The following is a 14,364-nucleotide window of genomic DNA, read 5'->3' on the forward strand; positions in this document are numbered from 1 at the left end:
AGATATTTTTGTGATTTGAGATGAAATTTCATGTTTTTAATTTGTGCCCATTGCCTTTTGTCATGTAACTGCATACCACTGAGAAGAGTCGGGCTCCTTTTCATTCCCTCCCTTCAGGTATTCATACACATTGATAAGATTCCCCTTGACCCTTCCCTTCTCCAGGCTGAGCAGTACCAGCTCTCTCAGCCCCTCCTCATATGGAAGACTCTCTATGCCCTTAGTCATCTTCACCACCCTAGAATGCGAGGTTTGAGTGTTAAGAACTGACATGCAGCTTTTCAAAAAGCAAGACTCTAGAGCACTGCAGAAGGTGCCATTTGGCTTGGAACTCAGCACCAACCTCCCAGAATGAATCAATAAGGACAGCGACCACAAGCGTAGTTTCTAGGTAAAGGATAACAAAAATTGAGATTATAAGGAGTCAGAGATAATCCATTTGTTATTTGTTGTGGTTAAGTCACTAAGGAGGTATTTCTGTGATGCAATGGCTTCAGAGACAAAGCTGACTTAAGAAGCTTCTCCTCTTATCCCTGCTCATTTCTAATACAATGATACAGTTCAATGTTCCTTTGAAGTATGCCAAAGCGTGAGTTTACACTAAAATTAGACATCTAGAATGACTAGAGTAAAAAATGGTCTGCCAGAGAGCAGGAACCTTTAAAACAAGCCATGCTACTTTTAACTATATCACCCAACTGCACAAAAGGCCAGATAGTAGCTGTCATTTTTTTCCCCAATATGATCCTAACAAAGTTTTACATGAATTACAGAAATCATGAATCAGGTCTCATTAAAATTACTCCAAAGCATCTATTAGCCTTCCCAGATGTACCTGTGTTTCAGCACTACTAACAGAGTGTTTTTCTTCTTTGTCGTCTGCTTTAGCATTATGCTGATTTTCAGCCGCTGCTTCTTCTAAGCTCTTTTGTGGCTGAGCTACCCGGTCTGGTGCCTGGCATTCACTTTCTTCAACTACTTGTTGTTCCCCTGTGGTCCTTTTCTTGGTCTCATCTTTGTGCTCTGCCAAGGTGTATGATTTTTGTTTTTTAAGCCAGGGTGGGAGGAAACGAGAAATACCCTTGCTTTCAGGTGAAGCTTTCTCCTTCTTCTGGCTACTTGGACTACTTTGGCTAGTTGGTGCTGGGACAGAGGAAGAATCTTGAGCTTCTTCAGAGGATGTTTCCCTAGACTTTTGATTTTCTGGAGTCTCTGATGCTTCTTCAGGGTTGTCCTTGGCTTTGTCTGGTCCCAGCTGCTCAGAATCTTTCTTTACTTCAGTCTCTGAGCCAACTTCAGTTGTCATTGTCACAGCTTACACTAAAAGAAGCAACAATAAGAAGTTTTGTTATGTAGCATCACTACTTTTACTGACTCTTACATTATTTTCAGTAATTTGTAGTAATAATCTACAAGAGTTTCTAAATTAAACTTATTTTGGTTAAAGAAATACTTCTTTTCAAATTCTCAGCTCAGAAGTAAAACCAGTAAGCTAAAACTTAGTGCTCTGTCTGCAGATAAAGATTTTCAAAAATACTATTCTAGAGAGATAGATCTACCAATGGTTTCCTTCTCCTTGATAAAAATTTAAGTATGCTTACTGAAATGCATTTGTTTTATTATAAGCTACTCCTAATGTTATTGGCCAAGATTATTTCATTAATAACTTCAGTTCTCTTTCTACTAGGCTCCTTGGTTGACCCAGAAGCTCAAATTTCAGAAGAGCATCCACCTTCTCTAGTTGAACTGGTATATACAACCCCCTTACTATTCAGTGACACTTATCAATATACCACAAGTTTTATACAGAAAGTCTTTTTAAATCAAGAAAGAGCACATGCTTCCAGTTGTTCCCTTTTACATTAAGAAAAGCCATTCTTGCCTTAAAAGAGACTCAGTTAGACCTCATATAACTCTTCCATCCTCCTTAGCATCCATACCTTTTCAGCAAAGAAGCAACCAGTAGGCTTACAGTTGACAGTATCAGGAGACACTGACTTTAGATGGGAAGTCACAGCTTTAGTACTTAAGTTTCAGTTTATAGTTAAATCTGTTGCATTTGAAGTTAAGGGTGTACTTTCACAATTTCTTTATCTCAGTCCACGGTGAGCCAGTGGTGGGGGTGGAAGAAAATGAAAGAGCTAGCTTACCAAAGAATAGGAAAAAAGGACGGTGAGCTCAATATTGAGTATAAAACAAATTAGAAATTGTAAGTCAGTGATACTGATTACTAATAACACTAGGAAGCATACTTTTTTTTTTTTTAAAGTAAGATTGGGTTCTTAATCACGAGTTCATACCAACCAACATAAAATCTCTCACCACTTCTGCCTGCTCTTCCTTCAGTGAAATTAAAGACAAATCATAATACTATAACAACAGGATATGTGATAATAATCTTTAATCTCAACATTATTGGTATTTCTTGAAAAAATACTAACTAGAATAAACAAATTTTGTTAGCTGCGTGGCACTGGATTTTGCTGTGTTACTTTGAAAACATAATATAATTATTTTTTCCAATTTATTGAAGTGAGCCAACAAAAATAAGCACACCAGGGTCCAACAAAGTTTAAAATGGTTAGATCGCATTAGAAGTCACTGGTATTTATCTACAACCTTCTTAAAACAATTAGTTTTAAACTGATGGTCTGTTTGTCTGGCCTGAAGGTTAGCAGGTTAGTTACAATCACATTTATAACTTTAAAATATCAGGCCCTCTCAATTCAAATTAATTGCCATCAATGCTTGCCATTAGAGTCAGAAGGCTATAGGTCCAGGACTCCTGCTGAACTCAACAGCTGCTGCCTCCACCCCTGCCCAAAAAAGAGTCAAGGAGAAGGTAATCTAGTTTCGTCTTGATGCAGTTAACTTGCACAACACTTTAAACCGCACTTGAAGCCAACTGGAAACTAGTTTAGGTCACAAGGCTGCAGCAACATTTTGCCTCTGGGTTTCAAATCATGTTCACAAGTAGTCAGAAATGAAGTTAAACTACGCCATGCCCAAGGAGAAGAAAAAGGAAGAAAAAAAAAAAAACCAACCAAACCAAAAAAATGGAAGCTAAAAGATGCCCAAATATACAAGAGAGAAGCCCTTCTGGCAAGAGAGATGGACAATAAATATTGAGGCAAAGGAAACAAACTTGACAGTTATCTTAGTAAGCAGCTTAGACATAGGAGCCTTGAACTATCTACAGGCAAATTCATATTAAGCAAGTATCTTGAGACCAAAAGTAACTACATGTTGTGGGTGCTTCTTTGTTACTTTAAACTTCACTATCTAAAACAAAGCATTCACCAATGGGGAAATTAAAGGAAAAGTTAGTACCTTTACTGCTATACTAGAAACTTCTGAATACATTTCAAGCTTAAATATTACAGTTATGTGGCCATTATTTTCACTTTTTATAAAACCCTTCAAGTTTTAATACTACTAATAAAGCTTGTTGTGATAGAGTATTAATATTTATGTAAGTATTATTTATCTCAGAGGTAATAGGCCTCTGAAAGGCAGGTTTCCATTTGACTAGCTGTTGAGATTAAAGAACTTGCTATTTAAAGCCACATATTAGTATGCTAGTTTTAAAGCTACTACTAGTCAAATTACATTTTGCTATCATCTTCATACCTTACACAGAATTGCTACTGTTCTTTCCTAACGGTAGGTATCAACCTTAATAAAAATAATAATGTGAAAGTTTATTATCAAGATGAACAATATATAGAAAACCAAAATCAACTTTCCCTGAGAGAAAAATCCAAACTTTTGCTGATCAGACAATAGCAATCCACTCTGCTTAATAAAGTCAAAATGGAGGTTTCATTATTAACAGAGATGGTGGTGATTTTTTTCTCACGCATCTCTAAGAAAGAGCCAATTTCTTCTCGCAAAGTAGCTAAAAAATTTTAGAGAACTTGATAAACAAATCTTTAAAGAAGCTACAGGAAAAGGAAAATCACTGTATTTCATGCATGCTTCTTTTAATTTTCAAAATATACAGAAATGCATTAAATATACGCACACACTAATAAAAAGTCATGATATACCATTCTCGAAATTAAGATCATATTCTGCTTATATAGTCAAACAGAAGACATCTCCAGAAAATTCCTTAGAACTGAGCAAAATAAATCACCCTGTAAACACATTCCTATGATATTGTTCTAACAATAAAAGGGACTGAGAATACCAAATTACACATCTTAACTCATTAAATTTAGACAGGATAGCAGTAGGTGGTACAAACTTGCTCAGTGTGAAGCAAGAAAGGTTCTGCATCTCCAAGTGTGCAGGTTTTCACAATTGAAGTTATAGTTAAAAAGAGAACTTGGCTTTATACTGCAGAAGCAAGGGAAACTCGTTACAGCCCCTGTCTGAATAGGTCTGTCCACATTCATTGAATGCCTTCATTTGATGCAAGAGGTGATTTCTTTCACGAGCTCAATTTCATATAAGCTTGTAACTTCAGTGGTTTTCTGCGGGGGGGGGGGGGGGGGGGGGGGGGGGGAAGAGGACTAGAGAGGAAAATCCTACAAAACAAAACACACCTCTTCCCTAAGCCTGTGGATTTCTTTATACTCCCAGTATTCTCTGGATGAGCTGTTAAAGAGATGGATGAATTTACTGAACAAGGGCACTGACCAAGAGTGTAAGGGATAGTGTTCTCAAAATATCCACCTTCTCTACCACAAGCTTTATGTATTTCTTTAGAGTTTCATTTTGGCACAACAATCAGGCATCCCTTGAGAAACAGAAAGTCAGGTTTATCTGCCCTTCCCTGCACTCCCTTCCCTTGTACTCATTATTTCAATGCTCTGTCAGATCCTCCAGTTTTGTGATTCACAGAAAAAACAGAGGTAGTGAGGGACAAAACATTGGATTTTTGCAATCAGAGCCTACTGTTGCAAGTTGTAAAGTCTCTGATGACTTCACTACAGTCAAGCAGATCAAGTAACCAGGTTATCTGGAAATGGCTTTTTCCTGATTCCCTCCTGCACTGACAGGAAAGACCTTGCAAGATCCCACCTAGCCCCGTGTCTTAACAGCCAACAATGTGTCAGAAAGAAAACGGAAATAAGCAGCAGACAGCATTTGTCTCAGAAGTAAGATCGGGAAGAAATAAAACAAGTTATGTTGAAAATTTACAGCTCTAAACTTTAACTGCATTTTTTCTTCCCCTCCTGTCCCCAAGTAAACTCTCATTTGCTCTTACTATATGTAGCATAAGCACACTACACATTTTTGCCCCTTTAGTTTTTTCAAGCTCTGTAACAGCTGCAGCAGGATAGGGTTTTCCTCATCATATTGCAAGGTAACATTAAATCCATATTTCATTTTGAAATGAGAAAGGAAAATAAGAGTAAGACTCTTGCACCAAGAGTGGACAACAGAGAACGAACCTTAGGGAGATGCTCAAATGGAAGGATTACCAAGGTGTGAGCAAAGAAAAAAAAAAACTTCATTGATTTTGTAATTGGCATTAAACTACTAGTAATAACATCTTTATCTTTTGTAATCCTCCTGAAAACCTGGCTCATGCAGATTGAATGTCTACCCAAACTGCAAGGACCAAGGTGGGAGGGCAAAAAGCATTGGAAACCACCTCACGATTTCTGAAAAGGAATTAAGTTTGTTAAAACAGGTCCCACTTTTATGGGGACCAGATGTCCTGCCCTAATCTTAACTCTGCCAACCTCCCCAAGCAAGAGTGCTGGCCAGGAAGCGACGGAAGACAACAGGTATTCTCTCCCTTCTCCATTCATCCCTTCCTCTCCCTTTTTATTCCACTGAGGAGAAATTAATGCTGGCCAGAATTCACACCTGAAAGCAGGGCAGAACACTATATTCTTTCCTTACCACTCTCTTTCCTCTCAAATATACAGATTTGGCAGTTGGTTGATACCTTTCTTCCAGCTGCTAGCATAAATTCTTGAAATGTAGTTGCCTGACCAGAAGGATTCCTGCCACCATAGATAAACCAGAAACAGAAGACATATCAAGTATAACATGAATTTTATTAAAAAAAAATAAAAAAAAAAAAAGTGGCTCAAAGATCACAGACAACATTGAACTAAAAAACTAAAACCCTTGAAAGTTTACTTTCACTGTAGTTGATAATCTGCATCTTAATTCACTGTTTCCATTATGGTATTTCTTATTCAACAGCACAGATGAACAAATCCAAATCTGCATCTCTGGATCTCATTTTACTCATTTTTCTGAGTATATAAAAGTAGGAAACGGTAGTCCTAAACTTGGTTTTTCTTTTTCAGTTTGTCACTGAAATTCATAGCAAACTCAAGAAATCAAAATTGCTTTGATAGTTATATCTCCACCAGTCTACAAGGATTCGCATAGAAACCATCATGTTGTAGAAGAAAAAAAAAAAATACTCATCCTACTTCCATTGAAATAAATTACATGTCAGTGCACTAAAAGCCAACATGGGTGTCTGCGCAAGTCATGCAATTTTCTGGATCACTATATTATTAATAATTCCTTTTTAAAATCATTACCTTTATAAAAATTAACTAATTGCATACTTGCACTTCCAAATATTGAAGCTCACATGGGGTGCACATAAAAGAACAAAAAGAGAGCAAAGAAAATTTCTAATGTCTGAAAAGTGTACACAAAAACCTGAAACAAGGTCATATGTATTTCAACTGCTTATTTGGGAGGTTTTTTGTTTTGTTTTTATTTCTTGTCATATTACTGATTTGAAGCACGATAGAAGACTGCTCTGTATTTCACAGTTGGTTAGGACAGGTCATTTAGGAACAACATGATTGCTGGTTTCAACACATAAAATTTGTTGACATAAAAGCCATAAAAGAACTAAAATCCTAGCTGGAATAGTCATTCAAACTTTACAGAGAATAAAAGGGTCTGGTTTAACAGTAGGTAATACCTGAGCAACTTGGTACTATACCCAGAAGACTTTTCAAAAGCATAAATCAATTATTTTCTGTGGAGTACAGTAATTTATACTCCAAATCAGGCTGAAAGTACTAACTAAACTTTCTCTTACATTTCTGTTAAATTTTAAAACTTGTGTTTTATCAGGCATGTAAACGAGAAAACTCATGGCATGACATGGTTCTCTGCAGCACACCACTGTGCTGCATCATTTTGCTGAAGGTGCCAGTATAACCTGCACACATTCTATTAGGAGACAAAGCAAAATGTAAATCCAATTTCACCTTTTAGTCATTATTTAGGTGGATTACTACAATTACAAAGACATGGAGCTCTCTGAACGCAAAGGAATAAATTAACAACTAAAGAATACAGTCTTCAACTTTGAGAACCTTAAGGAAGAAAAAAATCCTTAAAACTGGCTTAGTTACATCAATCCACAACATTGACATTGTACAGCTTCCAATAAAATACCGATCTGCAGTCAAACACCAACTCAAAAAAGCCCCAGTTCTCCCATAGGAACTTGCATCTGTCTCAGTATTTATACATACACAGGACTGTATATACATACAAACAGACATACTTTGACTACTGAATCTAATAATTTGGATTAAGTTCATTTTTAAGCACATTCCTGAAAAAAATATATGAGACTAAAGTCAAAGATCAACAGTTTAGCAAACTACTGAACATGTTTTAAAAAGTTACAACAGAGAACCCAGAGGAAAACGTTTTGCATGTACAAAATCTAATCAGCTATTTTCAAATTAAGATGACCTCTAGTAATTGAACCCAAACCTAAGTATTTACACACTGAAGGACTGTTTCCATTTGCTCCTTCCCTGTTGATCACTGTGCACAAAAATCAAGGTTAACTGCAGGGCCTGAAGAGACAGGCTGCAGACTCTGCTTTTTAGTGAGTCTCAGCAGTAGCCACAGGGCAGAAGCCTGTCAGAGTCCATCAGTTTCCCACGCTGTGACAAGACCACCGGAGCTGGGGCATGAACTGATCTCATGCTGTCACGGCTCTTCTTTGTAGGCTTAGAAGGTAATGCATTGATTACAGACTACCAAGAACAATCCTATGCCACATATAGCCAAAAACAACCCCAAAATTATTTCTTTTAAAGCTTTACAGTCCATGGAGGAGCCTTATGCAGTAATCCAGGTGACTAGACAACTAAAGGTGTGTTATGATTCAGGCTTTTGCCAGCGTAATAATATCTCCTGCTACAAATATTTATCCCAAACATAAGCCAACTAAAAATCACCTTTTCTCCTTAGAATTCTGCTCTAAGTTTCTCCTAAACTGGGAGCTTATCTGCAAGGAGATAACCAGGTGAGCTGTCATTGCCAGTCTGTACATTGGTCAGCAGATGGTGCCATAATAGTTCTAAAAGTCAGTAGCACATTTCAAAGCTCAAATTTTAAAAGAGCAACAATATTCCAATTTCAAGTGTAATTCCCAAATTATGACAAGTAATTGAATGTTTTCATAGAAGTATTAACATAACATATTTTAATAAATATAACTTGAGAGCCAGATGGTGAATTACTACTCCATGACAATAAAAATTAGTTACATGTATACGTGAACATGTATACACACATATTCACGTAGCATCTAAGCTTATCTCCAAGAGCAGAACTGGCACAAAATGGTATCTTCCCAAAGGATCCCATTTCTATCAAATCTGGTTTCCAGAAAATTCCAGGCACATCATGGTGGCTAGCAGCCCCAGACAGAGTTAATGGCAACTATACTCATAAGCATCCTTTTACCCAGATAGTGAAGTCACTATTCAAAGTAACAGGTATTTTGTTAGCCTTCTTGTTTACATCCATGCCATCATACAGCTGAATATTTGCAAGCGTACAATGTTTGCCCTCTAAATACAGTAGCCTACCTGCATTACTAGGAAAACATTTTTGTACTTACATAATTACTGAAATATCATCAAGTCTCTAGAACCAATTTTTGTAGTGCTAGAAAATTATTGAAGATGTGTCATCATTCCTTGCAATACAATGAATACACAGGACTCGCCAGAAAAACACTGACAAGTCCCTACATAGAATGGTGTGAACTTAAAAGATACTGCTGAAACAATCATATAAGACAAGTACTAGAGTAATTCCGAAGATCACTGTGAAGACCAAAAAAAAAAAAAAAAAAAAATCAAGGATATAGACAGCAAATTAAATGAGACAGAGAAAGCTGTTTCTGCCTAAAATTGCAAAGTGAGTATCTGCAGTCTAGATAGAATATTTTCACAATAAAACTATTATGCTGACAAATTTCTGTAAAGCAACTCTAGGGAAGCTACCTCAACTCTTTGTAAAGTCAAAACAGAATCGAGGAACATTACTATTTCTCAAAATCTTTTTCCCCTTAAAGCAGCACAACAACACATATCTATTCCCTATCACTCAAGTGCTCCCAACTTTTCATAAAACACCTGCTGCAGGCCGTCTCTATTTTGCCTGGTGAATAACTTGGTTAATGCAATCCATATACAACTTAAAAGGATTAGTTTTAAAGAATAATTCAGTTGAAGGGATACAACTCTCCAGAAAGGAAAGATAATACTGAGAGACATGAAAACAAGGGATAATTCTTTAAACACTATTTTGTTAAAATTTGTCTCCTGACACTAGGTAGCAGCCTAAAAATCTATAATAAAACATAGAAAATAATATTAGAACGTGCTGTTTCCCAAACTAAATGAAATGCATAGAGAACTGCATCATCTATGTTACAGCACCCATACAACATATAAAGCTCATCATAAAAATAACAACCCCAAAACTTTCAACAAAATCAGAACATAAATACCTTTCAAGTGCTACACGTAGACCAGTGGCGATGCCCACATCAAAATTTCTTTGAGATTACATTTAAGAAAGTATACATCTTGCAGCTCTCAGTGCTATCTATACCATACCCAGGGATCACAGGAAACTGTTCCTTTTCTACTTTTAAGCTACAAATACTCTGATATATCAAGGCAAAAAAATAAATCTCAAAAAGCAACTTAATTCAAATCAAGAAATCTCTCTTTGCCAGAGTACATATGCACATATATAATCTGTTTATCAAGCTAGTTTTGTGCTGTTCCCCAGCACTGAAAAAATGTTATAAGCTGATGAGATTCCAACAGTCTTTTTGAAAAGCTGTACTGAACAAGAATGACCCCACCCAAGCCCTGACACTGCTAGAGGACATGCTCAGTGGAAAACTGGGATTTAGTTCCAAATTCATTCCAGCAGCCAGAAAATGAACATGGGTCAAGAGACAGCTCTGTTTTCCTGTTATCTATCCAACAAACTAACACCACAGCTTTAGAAAAATCTCTGCCCTGTCTTTAAAAATCAACATTGCAAGTTTACAGTGGGTTTTGACTGTTCACATTAAGCCCTCACAATAACCACAATTTTAGAGATTAGAAACAGCAGTGAGCATTCATTTGTTCTGAGCAATGTTGTCCCTCCAATCTCCATTCCCTTCCCTTCACCCCATCCCACCTCACCAAATGGTTGTTTCTATAACAGTGCCATAATTCCACTGAAGCACAGGCAAATATTTCATTTTTTCCAATTCTTCTTAAAAGGGGGGGGGGATCTATTTGGGTTCTGTAAATTATTTAGCTTGTTCTGATTTGGAGGTGATTGATTTCTAGATACACAACAAATTTTTCATTTCCAACTTTCATTCTTTCTATTTATAATGTATTGGCAAGATTAAAAACGGTTTCTTTTTATACTTGCAACATTAAGTTTACTCTTGCATAAAGTATGCTTCCAAGGCACTTAGAATAACATGGTTAATCAAAGCACTTTCCAACTCTGGTTGAAAAATAATGTACTAGCACCTGAGAATTTTTTTTTACTGCAAACTGAGAGGCCCCAGTGTAATAAAGCTTCTGGACACTAAAATCCCAGACGCACATCATTGTTTTGACAAGTATGCATTTCCTCTTCAGTGGAAGTCATATAGAGAATTATTACCATCTCACATATTTAGGAAATGTACAACAGCATGCAAAAGAGGGAAATGACCACAATACCAGGATTCAAGGTCAGGAAAAAGAAATGAGAAGCACCTAATCTGTGCTTTTGGTAGAACACTAGTGACAGACCCCTACAAGAAGCACACATTTGCAAATAATTTTCATCAGCAGGTAACTTTATTTCATCAGTACATCAAGGCTAAATGTCATACAGATGCAGACACTACTGAGATCACATTCAAAATGCCTGTTAGCTTTTTATTTCAGCTAATCCAACTTAGGAACAATGGCCAGAAACCAACTGACAAATGCATTAAGACAGTTTGCTCTGTCATGTACAAGAATAGAGTTCAATAGACAAACGTTGTTTACAAAGCTTCAGGGTGTAAACATAGCCACAGAAGTGCCTTTTTTGGCAGCCACACCAGTTCAGTATTTCAACTTTAAAGTGCACTTCATTTTTGCTACTGTCAAATATAAGCACTAGAGAGAGAACTCCAGCTTTGGCAAGCCAGTTTAACAATACTGGTTGGCACATTACTGAGGGAAACAAAAACTTGGAAAAAGTGACATTAAAATTATAAATTATTTTATATAGGTGACAGGTGTAGAATCTTCTCCTGCTACTATTTTTTTAATGTCAATTTTCCTGAACCAGGATGCAAGCTGAAATACAAAAACTGATACTGCCACCACTTCCTACCAATACTGAAGTCCATTTCAAATACTTGGTTAAAAGGCATCCCTAGCAATTAATCTTAAACAAGCTTAATCCAAATTCCAAATAATTGCAAAATTTCAAACTATACGGTGAATTATTTCTGGATTTCTGCAGGTAAGTTGCAGCTGTCTCTTTGCTGGGTATGTTGCTACCAGTATGTGAATCAGCTCTTGAAGGACCTGCAAAGATCTTGACACACATGCAAGTAAACAAACCCAGGCTACTAATTGTATAGCATATTTTATAAAAAACAAACAAATGAATAATAGAATAGTTAAAAACATGATAATTCACAAGTGCTGCTGCAATGAATAAATGCTATTCCATATTCTCTGCCAGCTATCCCACATTCCCTGCCAGCTATCCCACATTCCCCAAATGTCAGAGGTTAGCCACCCGAGATGTCTTGTGTTGGCGTTTTAATTTTTAAGTTTGCAACTAGCACAAGCTAGCAGAGTCTTTCATATGCTACTGGAACAGAAGTATTCCCTTGAAAGAGCAGAACCAATTTGCTTAGTGGTGTCCCCCCTCCTGCCCCAAATAATTGTAATGCGCCTAAAATGATATATGTAAAGCAGAACACTGCAAACATTTTCCTACATACTTATGTTTACTAGCATGTACAATGAACTATTGAAACTACAGATAATACTGCTCTTCAGGAAAGTACGCATCTACTGCTCTTGTGGGAGCATAACATTGCCAATCACAAGCAACAAAAAGCAGTGAAGGAAAGATGCCTCTTAGCTGAGCAAATAAAATTGGCAGCCAAATCTTCATCGCTCCCATAGGCTTTTCTGAATGCTGGTATTTGATTAGAAGACTGAAAACACCAGCAACTTTTACAGTTTCCTGCTTTTCGTGGCAATGGCTTCACCAACAGCAACATTTCGACCACTGCAATATCTCTGGGCTAGACGAAGTGAAATGATGCCCTAGAGGTCAGAAACAAGGCTAATAATACTAACAGGGGAAAAAAAAGCGAAAGATAATTTTATGCCAATAATGCTGGTTTTGTGCCTGGACTTCAGCACTTAACATGCTTATTAGTCATCTAAGTGCTTTAGCTGTTTTGTGCTTTTTGGAAGGACATTCCCAGCATGAAAGATCGTAATATAAAACGGATAACAGGATATGCATGAAAGTCCCAAGGGAGTAACTATTTAAACAAAGTTTTCTTTGGAGAGTTAGGGAAAGACGACAGATAAGAAAGATTTAAAAGAATAATTCATTTGTCAACACCAAGAACAAGGTGGGGAGGACTATTTAGAACTGTCCTGCAGACAAGGAAAAAAACCAGTGACTTGCCAAACCACTACTGCAATGACGTTCTCGTATAAATATACATCACAAACTGCAGTTTACCAAAAGCAGCCTCACCCATTGCAGAAAAGCTTTTTAATGACCACATACAAATGGCAATGGTGTGTTATTACAGTAAGCTTTCAGGCCAAATTAAGTAGAGGCTTTATTCTGCCTTCTTAGGTCACATTTTCAGTTCTCATTCTATATATCCAGAGAAGTTTCAAAGCTTTGACACAGTCCTAGGCAAACACAAATCCAAGTTGACAGCAATTTATCATCTAACAGTTTTATTACACAAACACACATAGCACAATATTATGAACTCCAGGTCAAAAAGACTTGTTTGAATGAAACTCCCAATCTGCATCAGTTTGGGGGTTTCTTTGCCTCCCTTTGGGCTCATCAGTTTAGGTACTTACTGAAAAAATGCTTGAAAGCGTATTTACCCTGCTGTTCTCTATGGGTACACTTCTCTTGCATTTAATCTTATATCCAAGACCATGTTCGAGCATGGATTTCCCCTATCCTATCTAAATTTTTCTTAACTGTGAAGTACTTTGAAATATAAAGCAATGAGAAAGGGAAAATTGGTATAAGCATATAAACAGACCAAACTAATTTCAAATTTTTCTCGACCATAGTATACTGATTAACAACTGTTCTTTTTTTGCAAGAGCATATTCCTGTGTGGAAGCTATACAAAGCACATACTAACAAAAAGGATAAGAGACTCAGACTCTTGTTTAAAATTACATCATGTTCTCTCAGAAATCAAGATCACTTGAACAATAGTTTCCAAAGTGAGATGTCAGAGACAAAGAACTGGAGCTCTGGTCCAGATGAAGTCTGGGATGTGCTAGTCCAAGAAGTCTGCCTAAACATATGGGCTTCAGCAAATACAAGACTGAAAACTTTTAGCACTTAGAAAATGTGTACATCTGTGTGTCTGTGTTAAGATGGGAGAAATACATCCATATGATAGACTTGAATTTTGGGAAACAGTATGAACATGCATATTAATGTTCAAAAAATTCAGTAACAACTGTGGATACAGAAACACGGTAAAAGGGAAGGACTGATATTGCAGCTCTCAATTCTCCCTTTCTTTTATTGTGAACAAAAAACTTCGGAAAAACAAGATAACAGTAAAAGATACCACTGGAGAGAAAGTCAGGAGTAAAAAATGGGGTGGGGGAGGGAAGGAGAAAACAGGAAACAGACACTGAAGACAAAACAGGAAAAAAGGTCATGATTTGTGTAATAGCCAAAAAAATGCAGTGAGGCCAGAGAGGGGGGCAGGGTGGGAAGACACCAGAATCCTGGTATGGGCTAAGTTACATTGTAGAGGCTACCGGACAGACCACAAGATCTCCAAATGTTGGTCCTTCAAGTGCTAGGTCACAG

General features: G+C 37.0%; 1 protein-coding gene across 28 annotated transcripts in view; it reads right to left on the reverse strand.

Annotated features, from left to right (window-relative positions):
* EPB41L2 (erythrocyte membrane protein band 4.1 like 2) overlaps positions 1-14,364 on the reverse strand; it is a 133,021-nt gene that overhangs the window by 79,789 nt on the left and 38,868 nt on the right. For 26 of the 28 annotated variants that reach the window (XM_052784339.1, XM_052784342.1, XM_052784345.1 and 23 more), the window contains one exon: positions 836-1,320. In XM_052784339.1, coding sequence (XP_052640299.1) covers positions 836-1,306 — 471 coding nt within the window. In that variant the 5' untranslated portion in view covers positions 1,307-1,320. Of the gene's footprint in view, positions 1-835; positions 1,321-9,760; positions 9,998-14,364 lie in introns of those variants that run through there. The other 2 variants (XM_052784330.1, XM_052784331.1) reach the window with 2 other exon arrangements.

This window comes from Harpia harpyja, chromosome 4 (genome assembly GCF_026419915.1).
Source record: "Harpia harpyja isolate bHarHar1 chromosome 4, bHarHar1 primary haplotype, whole genome shotgun sequence".
NCBI classification, from domain to species: domain Eukaryota; kingdom Metazoa; phylum Chordata; class Aves; order Accipitriformes; family Accipitridae; genus Harpia; species Harpia harpyja.